This window comes from Melanerpes formicivorus, unplaced genomic scaffold, assembly GCF_026170545.1.
Source record: "Melanerpes formicivorus ecotype bairdi unplaced genomic scaffold, bMelFor1.0.p_v2 SCAF_33, whole genome shotgun sequence".
Classification (NCBI taxonomy): domain Eukaryota; kingdom Metazoa; phylum Chordata; class Aves; order Piciformes; family Picidae; genus Melanerpes; species Melanerpes formicivorus.
The window spans coordinates 8407660-8427065 of record NW_027142385.1 but is presented as its reverse complement, the minus strand read 5'-3'; the positions used below and the strand labels follow the sequence as shown (position 1 = coordinate 8427065).

At 60.0% G+C, this 19406-nt stretch overlaps 1 protein-coding gene across 1 annotated transcript; it reads left to right on the top strand.

Moving 5' to 3' along the window:
• Positions 1-10975: 10975 nt before the first annotated feature.
• PRDM12 (PR/SET domain 12) lies at positions 10976-18578 on the top strand. Its single transcript, XM_068156006.1, has 5 exons — positions 10976-11189; positions 12064-12254; positions 13152-13307; positions 16911-17022; positions 18135-18578. The coding sequence occupies exons 1-5, from the start codon at positions 10976-10978 to the stop codon at positions 18515-18517; spliced, it is 1056 nt and encodes a 351-aa protein (XP_068012107.1). The 3' UTR covers positions 18518-18578.
• The last annotated feature ends 828 nt before the right edge of the window (positions 18579-19406 follow it).

The window sequence follows — 19406 nt, the reverse complement described above, 5'->3', positions numbered from 1 at the left end:
AAACCCAGCCCAAACCTTTTTGGGTCCTGGGGGGGGTGGGGTGGGGGCTGTGTGTGTTCCTCACCTCTCTTCCTCTCCTCTCAGCCACAGACCCAAAGTTGTTATTTTTTCATATGAAAATGAACCTTTAAACCCCCTCCCCCCCCCAAAAAAAAAAAAAGACTAAAAATAGTAATTAATAAATAAATCATTAAATTAATTTTAAACCAAAACCCAAAGCAGTGTGGAACAGACTCAAACCTGGGGGGGGGACAAAAAAGCAAAGCTGGGACCTGCTTTCTGTGCCCCCCAGGGCGGTGTTGCTGTTGCTGTTGTTTCATTTTGCCTTTGGGGGGGTTGGGGATTTTTTTTTGGGGGGGAGGTTGAATTTCCACCTGAAATCTATTTTTTGATGTTGGTTTTTTGTGTGTTATCTAATATTTGTCAAATGACTTTTAGACAACTGATTTTTTCCCCCTCCCCCCCCTCCCCTTAGTCTTAACCACCCCTGGGTTTGGCTGCAATAAAAGGGAGGAGATGATTTCCTCCTCCTCCTCCTTGGTGCTGTCCCAAGGTGGTTTGTTCTTTTTAGGTTGTTTCTTGTGCAGAGAACCCAAAATGTTCTCTTCTAAAGGAGAAAAAGAGAGGGAAGAAGAAGAAGCCAAAGCCCCAAAAGCAAAGCTTTTAGGTTTTCCCTTCCACCAAACCCCTCCAAGCCCCCCCCAAACTCCCCCCACTCCTGCTGGAAATGTGCTGAAGGTTTTCCTGGCTGTGCTTGGGGGGCTTCAGTTGGGTTGGAGATTGGGCTTGGGGGGTTGGATATGTTTGGGGGGGTTGGATATTGGTTTTTATTGGGTTGGATATTAGGTTTTTTGGGGTTGGATGTTGGTTTTGGGGGAGGGTTGGATATTGGTTTTTATTGGGTTGAATATTTTGGGGGGGTTGGATATTGTTTTTTTTGGGGGGAGGTTGGATATTGTTTTGGGGGGTTGGATATTGTTTTTTATTGGGTTGGATATTGGTTGTTTGGGGGGGGTTGGATGTTGTGTTTTGGGGGGTTGGATGTTGATGGTTTTGGGGTTGGATGTTGGTTGTTTGGGGGGGTTGGATATTGGTTTTATTGGGTTGGATGTTGGTGGTTTTTGGGGGGGTTGGCTGGGGAAGGGCCTGGAGAACAGGGCTGGGGAGGGGGGAGCTGGGGGGGTTCAGTGTGGAGGTGACAAGGCTGAGGGGAGAGCTCCTTGCCCTCTGCAGCTCCCTGAAAGCAGCCCAGAGCCAGCTGGGGGTTGGTCTCCTCTCCCAGGTAACGAGGGAGAGGAGAAGAGGAAATGGCCTCCAGTTGCATCAGGGGAGGCTTAGGTCGGGCATGGGGATCAGTTTCTTCCCTGAGAAGGTTGTCAAGGCCTGGAGCAGGCTGCCCAGGGCAGTGGTGGAGTGCCCAGGTGTGCAGATGTGGTGCTGGGGGCCATGGTTCAGCACCAGACTCGGTGGTGCTGGGCCTGGGGTTGGACTCAGTGATCTCAAAGGTCTCCTCCAGCCAAAACAATTCTGTGATGCTCTCACCCCAGATGGATCTCTGCCCCTTGGAAACACCTCCAGCCGTGGGGATTCAGTCCTCTGAACTTGCTGCTTTGCTACAGCCCTGGGGCTGAACCCATCCAGGATTTGCTCCTACCCTGCAGCTTCCTTTCAAACAGGGTCCCTGGAGCTGGGACCATCCTCAGCCTTGGATCTGTTATGGAGCAGCAACCTCTGGTTGCAGCCAGGCTGAGTTTGGAGATGAAGATCTTACAGTGAGGGTGGCAGACCCTGGCACAGGCTGCCCAGGGAGGCTGTGGCTGCCCCCTGCCTGGAGCTGCTGAAGGCCAGGCTGGATGAGGCCCTGAGCAGCCTGGGCTGCTGGGAGCTGTCCCTGCCCGTGGCTGGGGGTTGGAGCTGGCTGATCTTCAAGCTGCCTTCCAACCCAACCCCTTCCCTGACTCCCTGGCCCTGGCTCCTCCAGAGCTCCTTTTCCTGACGAAAGGGGAGGCTTGTGCTCCCCCAGCCTGACTCTGCTGCCTTGCCTGCTGCCCAGCCAGCTGCAGGGGCTCACAGATGGGGCGGGGAGGAGGCAGCCAGGATCCCATCTGCAGAGCCGAGGGCTGGAGGCATGTTGAGAGCCGGAAGAAAAGGAGATGCAGCATCTCTAAATATACCTCCAGAGAATCAAGAGAGACAGTGAGAGATGGGATAGTAAAAGCCACTTGGAAAGAGGGGAGGGGGGGGGGTAGGGGAAAAAAAAATGGCTGGAGGAGGGCATAAAGGCTGCTGATGGGAATTGGGAGAGGGCATTACCGAGAAGACTTCCTTCTAATTCATCTCCCAAGCTCTGTGCCAAAACAGCATTTGGCATGGTTCACAGGGAGCAATTGTGTGATAATGAACCCAAAGGTGTCCCCTTAATTGAAGACTCTGAGCATTACAGCTCGTGCCAGTGGTCGTAAATGGCGCGGGGCTGGGGGAGGATGCATTTCCTCAAATGTATCTGTAAGTACAGATGAGAGGCTCTCCCCTCTGAGATTCCCCACTATAAATTATGGAAATATCTCTTTCTGATGCAACCTTTTATTGGGAGGGGAGGGGGAGGCAGCAGAAGAAAATAGTTTGCAAGCCTTTGGAAATTTGGCCTGTCATTAAGATGGTGCCTGCAGAGCTGGGGGTTCGGCAGCAGTCTGGTGGCCTGCGAGGATAAAGTGCTTGAAACCTTCCCAAGTTCAGCAATTTGCTCTCCATTACTGCTGCCTGCTCGGGGTGGAGGGGCCACAGCCATTAAACTTCTGCTGCTGCTGCTGTGAGTCCGTGGTGGGCTGGAGAGGGGCAGGGCAGGAGGGGAAGAGACTCCTTGGCACCTCCCGAGGAGCTGCTGAGCTCTGGGGTGCTCCAAACCCTGCTCCAGCCTGGCCTCTGGCTGTCCAGGGGGTCCTGGGGGCTGCTGTGGTGGTCAGTCCCTCCCCAGAGCACCTCACCTTTCTCTCCCGGGTCTGTAGGCAGCTCCTTGTGTCTTCTGGCCCCGAAGCTGCTGTGGTGCCTCCAGGCCAGGTCTGTGGTCTGCGAGGGGAACGGAGGCTCCTGCTCCGCTCCGGGCCAGTTCCATCCCCAGGCAGGTGCAGGAGGCAGCGACTGAGTTTCTGTGGCAGGGAGAGTTTGGCTGCCCCGGGGCAGGAGCTGCACACTGCAAGGGGCAGGACAGGTCCCCAAGGTGCTGGTGTGATGTGGGGCATGTCTGGGGCTCTGGGGTCCATGCATGGTGGTGGGGACAGTGCAGCCTATTCCACCTTGCAGGGGACCAGCTCCCAGCACAGGGCCATGCCCAAGAGGCCAGCGAGGAGCTCCCATGGGAGAGGGAAGGCTCTGCCTCTGCATCACCACAAGTCCATCCCAGGTGAGTGCCCTGGCAGGAGGTCCCCAGCCCTGGCTCCTGGGCTCCAGCTCTTTCCTGTCTTCTGCAAATCGAATTCCATCCTTCTCCTGCTGCCTTGGCTCAGGCACAGAGCAGCTTCGCTCCCCACAGCACAGTTCTGTCCTGTGGTGCACCTTTCACGGCAGGGTATGAGCCCCTCTGGCCCCCCAGGCTGGGTGGCACCCAGCTCGCCCTGCGGGCACAGAGATTCATTTCCAAGCAGACCTTTGCCGTGGTCCTTCTGCAAACCATTTCTGAGCAGCAGCCTGAGAAGCCCCAGCCCCAGAGCCCCTCTCTGGGCTCACCCTGCCCTCGGTGCTCTCCTGTGCTCTGCACTCGGGGTGTCTTGAGCAGGCAAAGGCTCTTCTGGGAGCAGAGAGAGACTTGAAGACAGTCAAAAATACTTTAATTGTGCCTGCTCCGAGCACCAAGCACATTATGGACGTGGAGAGCCAACCCAGAGCGATTATTGAAAGAGACAAGCAGGCGTGGGGCTTGGGTTTAATTCTCCAACTCTTAAATATTTAATTGCATCAAAGCAGCAGCAGAGTTACTGTAAGCTGGGTGCCAGGCACTGTGGTTGGAGGGAGGGCTTGGGAGATGGAACATGGAGCTTCTGGACACACACAGATAGGTGGTTGTGAGGTCCCAGCCGGGCTGCTGCTTCTCCAACCCCACCTTGGCTCCTGCCGCTCTTGGGCTGTGCCCAGAAGTGCTCCATGGAGGCTGTGGCTGAACACTTGGATGCCAGCTCTGCCCAGCCTTAGCTGCCACCTCCTGAGGTTGGCTGCTGCAGTCCCCCCATGGCTGTCAGCCCATGGAGCAGCACAGCCAGCATGGGGAGCAGAGAGAGGAGCAGTGGGGCTCATCCACACACCCCACCCCCTTCCTCTTGGGCAGCACACAGTGCCCTGGCTGCTGCCTTCCTCCAGGCCCTGTCTCAGAGCAGTCTCCACTGTGGGTCCCAGCCTGGCAGCTGGATCTGCTGCTGTGGGAGAGAAGGATGTGGGATGTGGGAGAGAGGGGAGTGGGATACAGGAGTGACAGTGGTGAGGTGCTGCAGAGAGTGGTGGAATGCAGGAGGTGGTGGTGGGACAGGACTGTCCCATCCCCAGCTCACTGCCAGAGGACAGGAAAAGGTGCAGAGGTTTCCCTGCTTCTCCAGTCCAAGTCCCCCCTCACTGCCTCCTGCTCTGCGTGCTCCAGGAGGATGCTGTAACACGGGAAGCACCTCTGGCATCCAGCCTGGGCTGCAGACACCTCGGAGGTGAGCGAAAGCAAGCAGGGGCTGAGGTTGGTCCCCTCAGCCCAGCCTCCCCAGGACCCCTGGGAGCACTCCCCTGCTCCAAGGAGGTTGCTCACCCCCGGCCATCGCTTCTGGTCGTGGGCAGGAACCCTGCTGGGAGGTTGTTTCACCCTCAGCGTTTCCCAGCAGCTCAGCCAGGGCCCCACGGTGCCAGGGCTGCCTCGGTGGGTGCTGGCATCCAGCTGCCTGGTGCCCCTGGCCCTGCTGGCCAAGCTGCAGCACCACAGCGGTGGCCAAGGAGCAGCCCCCAGGATTTGCCACAGCCAGGGTTGGTTTGGGGGTCTCCTGAGCCCTGCCAAGCAGCCGGCTGCAGCCTGGAGCCGTCGGATGCAGCAGGGAAGGTGATGCTTTTTCTTTCCTCCCCTCTTTGCTTTTGTGCTCTGTGACCCCTCGCAAAAATAAGCCTGGAACTGGTGCTTAAAAATGGGAAAAAAAGGCAAGGGAAAAAAAGGCAAGAAGGGGAGGGAGAGGCGAGGGAAGAGCACTCAGCATCGCTGCTCGCTCCGCGGCCTCCCGCAGAGTGAAATGGAGGCAAATAAAGCCCCGGAGCTCCTCTGCGAGCTACGCAATCATCCGCCGGGTTCCGAGGGCCTGCGGCGCTGACGGGGAGGGTCACAGCTCCCCCACACCAACCCCCCCTGCCCGGAGCTGCCAGGCACCCACCCAGGGGTCAGCACGGCTCAGGGGCACCCCAACCCCTCCCTGCTGTCCCTTAAAGGAAAGCAGGGACAGACAGAGAGAGCTTTGGAGGGGGATAAGGATCCCTTCAGCTCCAGCCCGGGGATGTGGCAGCTTGGGGACAGCCTCTGTCCTTTTTGTCCCTGGGGAGGTGGCAGCACGTCCTCCGTGCCACCCACCTGTGTGTGCCCTGCGTTGAAACAGGGAAGGGGGCTGCCAGGGGCTACCCTAGACTGAGGGATGTACTCATGGGGACCTCTGCTCGGTTCTCCAGGCCATCCAGGACCCCAAGCAGTGGGGCAGAGGTGCTGTGTGGGGCACAAAGGACAGGGTGGAGGCTCGGGGTGGGGGTGGTGTCTCACTCTGTGAAGGGGACATGAGGGAGCAGACAGCCCACTGAACTCCCCAGTGCAGGAGCATCATCCCCTCGTCCCCCCACGCCTCCTGCTCCGGCGCAGGTAACATTTGGGGACATTCCCATAACCGAGCGCTGCCAACTGCGGCGGCGGCAGGGCCGGAGCCCCCTCTCCAGCGCCGCTGTTTGCTTTGCAGCCTCCTTAGCCCCTATTGAGGCTTTTCAGCTCCGGCCCCTTCAGGGGGTTTAAGTAGGTAAAACCTGAGGAAGAGGCTATTTTCCTCCCTCCCTTTTGAGCCCTGCCTTGTGCCCAAAAGGCCCCCTTGTTTCACGCGTGCCAGTCACCTGGCTGGGCCCCCAGCCCCTTTCTCTCCCAGCCTCCCCTTTCTTTCTCCTTTCTCTCTTTTGACTTTTCCAGGAGCCCTCGCTCTCCAAACGAGCTTCAGATTGGATCCAGATTGAGGTCCCTTTGTCTTTCAAGGGTTGTACTAAGCTAATTAAATGTGATCCCAACAAATAAACGCAGATCTCCCCATTACATTCAGGCCTGCCTTTCAGGCAGCACCGGGCGGCCCCTCGCCCCCGCCCGCTGCGCGCAGGGTCCCCCTCATTGAGTCCCGGCCATTGAAAACACTGCCAGGATTTCTTTTGTGCCGGGGGTCTCCGAGCCCTTTTTCCATCAGAAAAGACCCCCAAACAGCAGCTCGGCCTTTGTGAGTTTGCAAGCAAACGCCAAAGAAAAGCCCCCTGAATGCTTTAATAAATGACACATTTAGCAACTTCGGAGGCGCCTGGCTCCTGCGGCAGCCGCAGGGGTGCAATGATCCCTCCTGCCCCGGCTCCCCGGCACCCGCGGGGCTGCCATGATCCCTCCTGCCCGCTCCCCCCGCCATCCCCGCCTTCCCTCCGGCTCCCGGGGCACTTGCAGCCGGCGTGGAGGTGCGGGGGCTGCAGCCGGAGCAGCTGAGAGCCCCTGCCCGCGGCCCGGCTCCGGCCGCCGCTGCCCTTCCTTCCCGCGGCGCTCGGCGGGGCGCTGGGGGCAGGTGATGAGGTCGGACCGGCAGCGCCTCGCCGGCCTCGGGCTCCAGGGCGCCGGGCAGCGGGCGGGGGGCGGCCGGCAGCGCGGAGCTTTTCAGCTCGGACCCCGCTCGTCCCTTCGCCTGGTGTTAGCTCTGGCAAATCCCAATTCGCCTTTAATGACACACACACCGCCGCGGGTCCGGGGGGGCTGCGCTGGACTTTTCTCAGCTCAACTAATATCTTTTTAATGACTTTGGGAGGGGGCAAAGCCCGGCTCTGCCCTAGAGCCTGGATTGCTCCAAACAGATGTTGGGGCAGAGGGAAGGGGGGGGGGGGGGGGGAGAGGGGGGATGCTCTTCCCTGCCAGGGACTTTCTTCTCGAGTTCAAACGAGAAGGGAGCTTTCAATCACCGCTAAAAATGTATTTCTAGAACCCCCCTGAACAATGGGCTCCTTTCTGCGCCCGGGGGGACTCGGCTGCGATCGCGTTTCTGCTGCCGGAGAGGAGAAACCTCCGTGTTTAGGGCAGGAAAACTCAGCTCCGCTCTTCCCGGAGCAGGTTGTTTCGCAGCTCCGCATCCCTCCTGCCTTCACCCCTCCCTTACAGACAAAAAAAAAACCAACAACCCACAAACAAACAAAATTGTACAATCCGTATATCGCAATAAGGGCAGAAATGATATTAATTATTCTCATTACTCCGCGGCAGCAGCCGCGCCCGGGAGGATCTTTTCGGTCGCCGCCGGCAGTTTGCAGCGGTACAGCAACGAACGTCGGATGGCAGCGCCCGGCCCCGCTCCCGGCCCCGGCCCCAGTCCCGTTCCCAGCCCCGGCCCTCGGCGGCGGCCCCACAAGAGTTAAATTTTAAAGCAAATCAAATTCCCATTGGCCACTGTATATTATCTCAGCAGTCTTCATTTGATACCTCTTTAATACAGAAAGGAGCTTTTCAAGCCCCTTTTCTCTCTTTTCTCCCCGCCACTCTTTAAGAGCAATAAATGTTCAACTGCAATAACTATAAATCAATCTCCGCTCTGTTCAAATCCTATTCATGGGAAGGGCTGGAAGAGGGGAGAGAGCTCCCCCCCTCCCCCCCGCCCCCCAAAAAGCAGCTGCTGGGCTCTAATCTCCTTTCTTGCACTGTCATTCACCCTCATTTTTCCTCCATCACCCCATCCCTGCAATCTTTTCTTGTTTTGCTTTTCTTTTCTCTCTTTGCTGCATTATGATCCCATGTCTCCCCTCATCAGACCCCAACCTTGTCCAGATCCTGACCATCCCCTTGTAGGCTGTGAAAGAAAAGAAGAGTCCATGGATGTCAAATTGGTCTCAAAAAGACCATGAAAGATTGATTTGCTCCACTTTTCTTCTGCCTGACATTATTTCTGAGGGTCCTGAATGGGAAACCAGAAAGTCTGGGACTGGAATAAAGATGTTCTCTCTGTAAGGGGGAGACGGGGGGGAAAAAATGCCCATTTACTCCTGGCCCATCAACCCTGCAAAACAGAGCAAAAGAAAAGAGGACTGTGGCTATTCAAAGTCAGACCAATATGTACACCTCCCAACAATATGCCAATATACTGAGGGCTTCTCTATTAACACCCATGAATATTAAAGTGCTCACTAAACGCTCAGAAGGAACTTTGGGAATATACACATGAAAATACGAGCGGCATTGTGCGGGGCTCAGAACAATGGGGCGGCGATAATGGCCCTTCTCTATTAACAGCCATGAATATTAAACTTGTTTCCTCTTAAATGTTAAAAAGGAGGGAGAGCGCCGATATTAAAAAAAAAGAGGAGAAGAAGAAGAAGAGAGGGAGAAACGAGAAGGAAGGGAGGGAGGGAGGGAGGGTGCGTGTGGGGTGGATACAGCAAAGCACCTTCCGAGGAGCGGGGAAGAAGCTTTGGGAAACAGCTGGGGATATTTAAAACCACGCAGAAAATGGAAGGGGTTTGGTTGTGTCTTGCTTTGGGGTTTTTTTCTCTCTACCTTTTTTTTCTCCCTACCTTTTTTTCCCTACCTATTTTTTCCCCTTCCCTACCTTTTTTCCCCCTTCCCTACCTTTTTTTCCCTCCCTACCTTTTTTCCCCCTTCCCTACCTTTTTTTTCCTCCCTACCTTTTTTTCTCCCACCCTTTTTCCCCCCTCCCCACCCTTTTTTTTACCCCTCTATCTTTTTTTTTTTCCCCTCCCCTACCTTTTTTTCCCCCCGCTCCCTTCCCACTCCATTACTCCCCTCCCCGCAGTCCCCCCCCCGCCCCGGCACTGGAGCGGCCAAGAGAGGTTTTAGAGCCTCTGTTTTAATTTCGTCCCGGGATAACTCGAGGCTGGCTGTGTTTCTTGATATAAATAAACAAACAAACAAACAAAAGGGACCCGAGGAGGATGTCAGAAGCTGCGCGGGGTGGAAGATTTCCACCTGATGCGTTTCAGGGAGCAGAGCTGAAATATTCCCACCTGCCCCCCGCGGCCAAAGTTAAGAAATAAAATAGAATAAAACCAACCCCAACCTTAAACCAAACTTCTGGTTTGTCTGGGTTTGTCGTTTTGTTTTGTTTTGCGTGGTAAAAGCCTCCCGCAGCCTGCCAGGTTCGTAACCTCCTCCCTAGGGCAGCGCTGCCTCTCTCCGGGCAGACCTCCTCGGAACCTGCAGATTGGGGCTGATTCCTGACATTTGTGCCTCTTCCCTGCTCGGGTTAATGAAATATTTACCCCCGGGCTGTGCCATTATTTTCTGCAGGTGGTCCCTGCGCCGCCCGGCAGCCTCACCCTATAAAATACCCACCCGGGAGCGGGCTGGGGTCCTGGCTGCGCCTGGCTCCTTCTCCTAGAGCGGTCTGGACGCAGCGGGGCTGCCTGGGGGGTTTGGGGGCACAAGAGCCGGCCTTGGAGCGCTGAAGGAATTTGGGGGCACCTCTTCCACCCCCCACCCTAGCCTTTTAGAGCCCCTCGTCCCCATGAAAATCAAAAGAACAAGGCTGAGGAGAGGGCTCTAAGCTCCGACACAGCAGGACTGGGTTTAAATCCAGGAAAGATTAACCCTTTGCTGAGCAGGCAAAGCTGCGGGCCCTGAGGGAAGGGAGCGTCGCGTTTGAGGGGATCGCTCCTGTGCCGCCTTCCTTGGGGACAGGGCTGGCTGCGGGGCTCGGAGGGCTCTGGTCGGGCAGGGTGATCTTAGCACCGTGTCTGGCCGCTGGGATATTTTTGGCTGCGGATCCGGGGGTGCTGCGGTAGCAAAGACCCCAGAGATGATGCAGCATCCCCCGGGGTGAGGATCTGGCCCTGGGGGGCCGCAGCAGGACACAAGTGTCATTGCGGGGATGTAGGGGGGGGGATCCGTTTCGCCACCCCCTTTGACTCGTGAGCACAATTCCCGGCCTTTGCCTCTTTGGCCGGGGAAACGCAACGAGGATTCGGTGTTAGGGACCAGCTGGTCGAGGCTGGCCCTGTGCGCAAGCAGAGACCAGTCCCGGGCGCTCGTAGACCCTCCTCGGGGTTTGGTGGAGCAGCTCCGTCTCCTCCCGGTGCCTCCGGTACTGCCGCTCCGGGCCGGGGGTACGGGAGGGCAGCTGGGAGCCTCGGAGGTTCGGCACCCTCGGAGGAAGCCCCGGTCGTTCCTCCGGGGCCTCGGGGACCAAACGCCGCCGTGCGCCGGGGGCTGGAGGCGTCGGGGCCACCGAATTCGTTGTAAAGCTCAGCGGCCCCGGAGCTCTGCGTTTAAAGCCCAAAACGAGTGCGGGGAGCGGGGCTGTGCGGGACCGTGCCCGAAGGTGCGGCCTGTCCGTGGGGCACCGGCGGGGGCATTTCGTTGTGGTTTTTTCCTACCCTGGGCGGGGGCAGGTGCTTGAGTTTGGCTTAGCCCGGGCCGAGGGTGCGGGGGTCGGAGGCGGTGCGTGTGTCTGTGTGTGTAGGTGTGTGTCTGTGTACATGTGCGTGTAGATGTGTGTATGTGCTCGCCGTGTCACTCCCTCCCTCCAACCACCCCACCCCCGGGGAGGGGAGGGAAGGAGGGGAAGGGGAGGGGGTTGTGGGGGGGGCTCCGACGGCTCGCCTGGCTCAGGCAGCCTCAGTCTCTCCGCCAACGTCAGGGAAGGTCATTAATAACCAATTAGGAGGGTCAATGAAGCTCATATATAGCCGGGCGGGAGCCGCCGAGCCTTACGGAGCCCGGCCCGCCCGCCGCCGCCTCGCCCCCATGATGGGCTCGGTGCTCCCGGCCGAAGCCCTGGTGCTGAAGCCTGGGCTGAAGCCGCAGGGGTTGTCGCTGGCCGAGGTGATCACCTCCGACATCCTCCACAGCTTCCTCTACGGCCGCTGGAGAAACGTCCTGGGCGAGCAGCTCTTCGAGGAGAAGAGCAGCCCCAAGACAGCCTTCACGGCAGAGGTCCTGGCTCAGTCCTTCTCCGGAGGTGAGTGGCAGAACCGGACACCCCCCGGACTCTCCCCGACCCCCTGGACCCTCACATCGAGCCCAGGGCCGGGCCCCCGGTGCCCGGTGCGGGCTGCGGCCGCCGGTGCCCCGCTCTCCCCAGGCGTGTAATAGCAGTTGACTGGGGAAGAAGGGGCTTTAAATTCATTTGGTTAACTTGGGCTTGACCTGAGAAAGTTCCCACTTAAACCGCGGGCTGAGGAGGGGGCCGGGGGTGGGGGGGGGCCGGGGTCGCCCCGCATTCACACAATATCTTTTCTCTCGGGCCGGCATCGCCGGGGCGTCCCGGCTCCCTTTTCCCCCTCTCGGATTTCTGTTCCTCTCTTAATTTACCATGAAGGCTAATTCCATTTCCATTCACGATATGTCAACCATCTCATCTCCCCATTTTGTAAGAGGAATTCCTGGGCCCTTTTAAACAAGCCCTTGCCCCATTCAGGCACAATGTAGCGCTACAGCATTCCTAAAGGACTAATGAATTTAGAATTAGCAATTTCTTTCTAGTTGAGTTTAATGAATGCAGATCACTTTAACAGCATGACAAATTGCTGGATGGGCCGAAATAGACACCATTTAACCTCCTTTCTCAGCCCCGCTCCCTCGCCCAGCCCGGGCTGCTTTTCCCAGGTACCTGCTCAATGCCCCCGGGGGGGACCTTGTACCGCTTTGTAGGAGCTCGGTTGGGCGTTTAAAAGGCTCAGTCCCGGGATTTGGGGAGGGGAGGCGGGGGGAAGGGGGGGTCCCCGCTGCTCTCTCCCTCCTGCCCGGGCACCCCGGTCCTTCCCCCGTGGAGCGGGGCGGTGGTGGGGTGGAAGGCGGAGGGTGCCTTTTGCGAGCCCTGTGCCCACCCGCAGAGGTGCAGAAGTTGTCCAGCCTGGTGCTGCCGTCGGAGGTGATCATCGCCCAGAGCTCCATCCCCGGGGAAGGGCTCGGCATCTTCTCCAAGACCTGGATCAAGGCCGGCACGGAGATGGGACCGTTCACGGGCAGGGTCATCTCCCCGGAGCATGTGGACCTGTGCAAGAACAACAACCTCATGTGGGAGGTAACGACGCCCCTCGCCCTCCCCGTACCCCCAGTCCCGGCTGGCCCGGGGTGCCGGGGCCGGGGGCTCTGTCCTGGGCGTTTGTGCCCGCGGGCACCCGTGCCGTGCCTCAGTTTCTCTGTTCACACAAAGATTTGGCTGCTTCCGGGGCAGGCGGGGTGAGGAGACCCTTGAGGTCAGCCCCCCGGGGTGCAGCCTGCTCTCGGAGGGGCCCCCCAAAAGCCGCTGCTCATGTCCCATGCAGCAGGATCACAGCTGCCCTGCACGGGGGTGAAACCTCCCCCTTTGTCCCAGCTCCGGTGTGGCTAACCCCGAGGGGAGCTGTGGCTTTTGGGGGGTCTGAGCCGCCAGGACACCCCACATCAGTGCTCAGCTAGCAGAGCTTTTCCTCAGGTTTTTTGTGGTGCCTGAGTGTCAGACTCACGCTCTGGAATTATTGTTTATTATCACAACTTCATGACTAACAGAAACTCCTTTCACCTTTCCTGCCATCCCGAAAAGCATCTCCCCCCGGGGCCAGCGCCGCCGGGCGCCTTCCCTCTGCACCCGGGGATGTCCTCTCCCTACAGCCAGCTGCAGGAAGGCTGCAGAGCCCCTTCGGGGCCCAGCTGCTGGTGAGGCTCTGCCGAGAAGGAAACTGAGGCAGGGAGCTGCCGGGTGGGCATGAGCCAGGTGTGCCCACCCAAGGACAGCAGAGCAGCCTTCTGCACCCCCGCTGCAGGCACACGGCCCAGACCCAGGCGCAGGAAGGGTTTGGGCAGCTCCTGGCTGCCGGCAGAGTCTCAGATCTGAAGCCACCCCGGCTGCGAGCTCGTCCCCAGTCAGGGACCTTATCCCCGAGGCAGGAGGTGCTCATTGTGGGCAGCATCTCTAGCAGCTGCTCCCTCCCCCACCCAGGTCTTCAACGAGGATGGCACAGTGAGGTACTTCATCGATGCCAGCCAGGAGGACCACCGCAGCTGGATGACCTACATCAAATGTGCGCGGAACGAGCAGGAGCAGAACCTGGAGGTGGTCCAGATCGGGAACAGCATCTTCTACAAGGCCATCGAGGTAAGCAGGGCCAGGAGCAGAGCAGGGGGCTGAGACCCCCCAACCCCCCAGACCCTTCCCTGTGCTTTGGGCTGGTGCTGGGGTGGCAGCTTTGCTGTCCCTGGCACCCAGACCTGCTGGGACAGGTGGCTGCCGCCGCAGGGCTCATTGAGCAGGCTTCAGGGAGCACCAGAGGGCTCTTCTCCCCTCTGCCCTGTTGTGGTGGGCATCATGGGGTGGATTCTGCTGCCCGGGTTGGGTTTGGGGTGCAAAGCATGAGCAGAGCTGCAGCCCTGGGCCAGGAGGAGCTTTGGGCAGCAGCAGGGCTTTGGTGCTCTGAAAAATGGCAATTTTTGTGCTTCTCTGTAGCAGGGGAAAGCCTGGGGGGGCCGTGGGGGGGGTGGTTCTGTGAAGCCAAGGTGCTGAGAACAGGCTGTGCCTGACTCTGACAGAGGGTCATGAGTGGCTCTGGCTGGAAAAGGATCATGAGAGGAGGGTCTTGGCTGCAGGAGCCAGGCAAGGACCTGCTGAAGTGGGCAGGGAGCCAGGCGTGGAGCTGGGCAGGGAGTGGTGCTGGTGCAGCTGTGCCTCAAGCTTTCCACAGCAGGGCTATGAGGAAGGGACTCATCCTGAGCAGCTCATCTGTGTGCTCCTGTGAGGCAGTGGTGGGTGCTGGCCCGGTGCAGGTGCTGGGTCCCAGGGATGTCCCTGGGCACAGGCTGCTGGGCTGAGGGGTGAAGGCCCCTGGGAGGTGCTGGGATGGAGGTTGGTGCCCAGCTCCCTGGCGGTGGGGATGCTCTGTGTGTACAAGTCAGGCAGTGCTGGTGCTGTGGCACTGGGGACCAGCTCTGCCTGTGAGCAGTGTCCCCACCAGCACATGCTGCTGCAGCTGGAGGAAGGTGGTGGCCTGGGCAGGTGGCTGGGCAGGTGTGTTGGCTTAGAGTCGTGTGAGGAGACCTCTCCCACCCCGTGCCAGGGGCCCTGTCCCTCTCTCGGGGCCAGGCTCTCACTCGCAGGGGTGCAGGGTCCCTGGCAGCTGGGTGAGGCTCTTGGCTGGGGAAGGGAAGTGCCCTGCTGGTTCCGTGGGCAAGGGCAGCTCCTGGATCTATCCAGGCTCCTCTGCTGGCTTGCAGAGGAGCAGATGCTGGAATGTTCCATGGCACAGGACCATGGCCCAGTCCTGCGTGGAGCCAGCACCGGGGCTGGGTGTGGGACTGCCGCAGTGGGATGGGACAGGCGAGTGGGTGGGGAAGGGGAGGGCAGCTCTGCTCTCCCGCTGCGGGAGACTCCTGGGTGCCTCCCGGGGCTCCGCTGCCTTTCCCTGTGCGGCCCTGCAAGAGCGCTGAGCGCTCCTGCGCTGCTCTCCCCAGCCTGGACACCCCCCTGCCGGCTTCAGCTGTACCCAGCCCCGCCGCTCCCGGCAGCAGCTGCGCCTGCGGTGACAGCAGCTTAATTGCTCTTTATTACTGCTCTTAAATTATGCAAAGAAGTAAAATGCTCCCAGGTAGCCGCGGTTTAATCGGCAGTAGAGGAGTCTTCCTCCCAGCTTGTGTGCGCAGGGCTGGGGCTGGGGAGGTGTGGAGGTCTCCTGCCGCCGTGGTAGAGCCACAGGCTTGCTCCCAGGGCTGCAGCACTGAGTGCCAGAGCAGGATGAGTTGAATTCCCTCTGCACAAGCAACGGCGTTGAGATGTTGGGAGTGCCCATGGGGTGGCAGTGAGGCTGCAGGGTGGCTGCTGTCACTCTCTCCTGTGCTCCCTGGGCACGGTGGGCACCTGGTTGTGCTCCTGCTGCCACTGCACCAGTGTGGATCTCTCCGTGCCAGGGGGAGCAGAAGGAGCTCTCTGTGAGAGGAGCTGGGTCACAACCAGACAGGGCAGGGAGAGGATCTGCATGTGGGGACACACAGAGTCCAAACCCAAGGCCTGGCTCAGACTCCCTGGGGTTTGTGCACCCAACCCAAAGGAGAAGCAGGAGAGGAGTTTTCTTGTGTGGCTCCCTCTGCTCCTTAACCCCAAGGGCAGTCACAGGCACAGGAATGCAGCACCTCAGAGCTGAAGCAGCTCGCCCCTGGCTGCTGACCTCTCCTGCCCTGTCACCTCCCTCACCCCAGGCCCTGGATGGGCAGCTCAGCACCAGCCAAGGGCAGCTGGGGCAGGACACAGGGACAGCAGCCTGAGCTTAGCCGTGCCCACCCTGGGCAGCACACCTTCGTGCCTGGGCACTGCCACCCTCCATCCCCTACCAGCTGTAAGGGAGCCTCACACCTCCTGCCCCACCTCCCCCAGCCTCCTGCCTCCCTTCCACAACCCCATGCCTGCTGCATGCCCTCAGTGGTGGCTCCCATGAGTATCTTCCAGAGCCTTGCCACCCTTGCAGTGAAGAGCTGCTTCCTAAGATCCAATCTAAACCTATTCTCATTTTGAGGGGGAAAAGAAGCCACAACACTGAGAAACAGCACCAGCTGGGGATGCTAAATGCTGTTGGCTTCCCCTGCTTCCCACATTCCTGCTTTGCAGCCTCAGTGAGGCCTTTCTACTTCAAAACACAAAGTCCAAACCCCCACTGCCTCCAGGGGCTTCCTGTGAGGCACATTTCCAGTGCCCAGCTGCAAGCTGTGCTTCCTTCTCCTGGGCTGCTCTGGGTACAGAAAGGGAGAGGTTGACTTCCTCACTTCTTCATGAGAATTTTTAACTCTAGGGACTGGAAAGGGCAGACTGTGCATTTTATTACCAAGTGCTGTAGTTATTGGTGTCCTCCATCCCCCCTGGCAGAGCCTCCATCCCCCCTCCTGCAGCAGCTGTGCTGAGGGAGGCTCCAGCGGCGTTCCCTCGGCAGTGCAGGAACGGCAGGGGAACAAGGGGAGGGGGAGTGGCATCATTTTGGGGATGCAGGAGTGTGGGAGGCCCTTCCCTGGCCCCGTGGCTCTCCTTGGGCTCTGCTCTGGGTTTGGTGTGGGACATGGGCAGCATCTTGCACCCACCCCATGCTCGCTGGTAGCAGCGGCTGAGCTCTGCCACCCCTGGGCTCACCAACCCTTTGCTGGGGCATCTGCACCTCCTGCTGCTCACACAACCCTCAGGGGGCTGGGGTGGGAGATGCTGTCCATGTCCTACAGCAGCAGGGGCTGATGGGCTCTGTCCAGAGCTGGAACACTCTGCAGGGGCGTGGAGCAGGGGCTCTGTGTCATGGCTCCCTGCTTTGGTCTCTGTCCCTTGTGCCATGCTGCAGTTTATGGATCCCTGAGTGGTTTATTTCTCTGTGTGCCACCAAGTCTTTGTCTCCCTGAGCTGCAGAGACCTCTGGGTCCTCCATCCTGTGGAGCCCAGCTCTGTCTCTCTGCCCTGCAGCCTGTCACATTTTGTGGCCCAGCCTGTGGGAGACCCCAGAGCAGGTTCGTGCTGGGGGTGCACGGTGCTGAGCCGTGCCAGCACCTCTAGTGCTGCAGCCTCAGCCCTGCTGTGCCTGCCCAGGGCTGCTGGGGAGGGTTGGCAGGTCCCAGATGGCAGCAGGGTCTCACAGGAGGTGGGATATGGCCAGGGCAGGGCTGAAGTGACCTGCTGAAGGTGCACAGAGGCTGCTCATCCCCTCTCCCAACACCTCCATCTGCATTTCTCTCTTTCTAGATGATTCCTCCAGACCAGGAGCTGCTGGTCTGGTATGGGAACTCCCACAACACCTTCCTGGGCATCCCAGGCGTGCCAGGGCTGGAAGAGGAGCAGAAGAAGAACAAACATGGTAGGTAGCATGGGAAACAGCCACGGGTGCAGCATCCCTGCCATGAGGCCATGGAGTGGGCATGGGGCAGGGACATTCCAGGGGCTGTGCCATGCCTCAACTCTCTGGGGACAAATACAGGAGCTATGAGACAGATCCATACAGCTTGATCAGGTCCCCAGGAATCTGGGAGGTGGCCTCCATGCCAGCTTGCCCATGACTGTTGCTGGTATGGTGCCCAGCAGCCATTGCCTGGCCCAGGAGGGCAGGGAGGAGCAGGGCAGGGGAGGAAAGGCAGCCCTGATGCAGTGGGAGCTGTGGGGTGGATGCAGCTCCTGCCTCCCCACGCTGCATTTGGCAGAGCTTTCCCCAGATCTCCACTGTAGGAGGTTTGTCTCTCCCTGGGCTTCAGCTCTCTGCTTGTCTTGGTAGTTCTCTAAGGGCAGGCAGCAGAGCTCTCAGGCACTTCTGGGGGATGCTGTGTTCAGAGCCAGACACCACCTGTGCTCTCCAGGCCCTCTCCCCGGTCAGAGAGAGCCAGGGTGGAGCCCAGCAGAGCAGCAGGAGAAGCTGGGACCAGCGCAGGGACAATGTGCTGCTGCTGCTGCTGCAGAGCCCAGGGCAGGGGGCTGTGGGCTGAGGGCTCCTGTGCTCATCCCTTCCAGCTCTGCTGGCAGCCCAGGAAGGGGAAAAGTGCCTTTTGTGCACACCTAGAGGGCAGACAGCTGGTCTCGAGTGGTGCCCCTCACCTAAGTGAGCTCCTTCCAGGCTCTGTCCCTGTCCCACAGCCCTCGGTACCAGCCTGCGACCCTGCTCTGCCAGGCTGGGCAGCCTCTGCCCCTGGGCATCCTCTGTGGGTGAGCAGCCAGCCAGGGGGCAGGGGGTGGTTATTGAGGGCAGTCACCACCTTTGGGGGGGGTCAGGATGGGGGTGAGATGCCATGCTGGAGGGAGGGCAGCACCCAGCGTTGTACCCAGAGAGCTTGTGGAGCCTCCTCCTCGGGAGACTTTCCAAACGCACCTGGATGCGTTCCTGGGTGACCCTGGTTTGGCCGGGGGGAGGAGGGGGCTGGACTCGATCTCCGGGGGGTGGGGGTGTCCTTTCCAAGCCCTTTACCGTTCCCTCATCCCCAGAGGATTTCCACGGGGTGGAGAGCGGGGCCAGCACGACGGGGCGGATGCGCTGCGTCATCTGCCACCGGGGCTTCAACTCCCGCAGCAACCTGCGCTCGCACATGCGGATCCACACCCTGGACAAGCCTTTCGTCTGCCGCTTCTGCAACCGCCGCTTCAGCCAGTCCTCCACGCTGCGCAACCACGTCCGCCTGCACACGGGCGAGCGCCCCTACAAGTGCCAGGTCTGCCAAAGTGCCTACTCGCAGCTGGCCGGGCTGCGGGCGCACCAGAAGAGCGCCCGGCACCGGCCCCCCAACGCCTCCCTGCAGGCTCACTCGCCCGCCCTGCCCGTGCCCCATCCCGCCTCCCTCGCCCACCACATCCCCACCATGGTGCTGTGAGAGCCCTGCCGCGGCGCAGACAGCGAGGACCGGCGCCGAGACCTGCGGTGGCCTGGGGGGTGCTGGCCCCTGGCAGAGGCGGCAGGGGCGTTTGGCGTGCTGAAGAGAGGGGCAGGTGCTGGTTTGTGTGGGGAGCATCGCTGCTTGCGTGGGGTGCGGAGGCTGTTTGGGAAGTGAGGGGACCCCCAACCCCCCCCTTCCCCAGCTCTGCAGGCTGCTGGTGCACCCCTGGTGTGTGGGGTCGGCCTAGGGTGGGCTGCCGGTCCCGGGGGGTGCCGGAGGGAGAGGGCTGAAGGGACACAGTGGCACCTCCCGGGGCAGACTCGGCGCCCGGGTGAGTCGCATCTGAGGCTTACAGACGGTTTGATCAGGGATAAAAAGGCTCTGACCCCTCCTCAGCTGCTCCAGCGGGTGTCCAGCAGACACAGGTGCCCTGCTGAGAGGCTGGCACGGCCCCTTGCACCCACCCCATTCGTGCCAGGGATACCCTTGGCCCCGGCGCCGCCTTCCGAGGGACACAATTCCCACCTTAGGAGCCCTGGTTTAGCAAACGGCCAAATTTTCACCCCAAACCCCTCTTGCCTGCCCTCCTCCATCCCGAGCCGCGGGCTGGGGTTTACCAGACACCTCCAAGCGGCGCCGTGGGCAGAGGGGACAGAGCCGGGGGCCGTCCCCAGCGTGTCGTGCCAGCTGGAGATGCCCATCCGCAGGCTGGTTTCGCGGAGGACCCTGCGCTCTGCCGGGCTCTGCCTGCTCCAGCGCCGGGAGCATCGCTCCCCGCAGAGCGGGAGGGACCCTTCCGGCTGCTGCTGCCCTCTGCGGACAGGGAACCTCTGTCCCTGGACCGTCCCCGTCCCCAAGGACAGCCCTAAGCGCCCTCTGGAGTCCT

Excerpts from the sequence above, each read along its gene's own strand:
- PRDM12 (XM_068156006.1), top strand. The coding sequence starts at position 10,976 with ATGATGGGCTCGGTGCTCCCGGCCGAAGCCCTGGTGCTGAAGCCTGGG. Across the intron at positions 11,190-12,063 it reads GGCTCAGTCCTTCTCCGGAG|AGGTGCAGAAGTTGTCCAGC; the intron begins GTGAGTGGCAGA and ends GCCCACCCGCAG. Across the intron at positions 17,023-18,134 it reads GCAGAAGAAGAACAAACATG|AGGATTTCCACGGGGTGGAG; the intron begins GTAGGTAGCATG and ends CCTCATCCCCAG.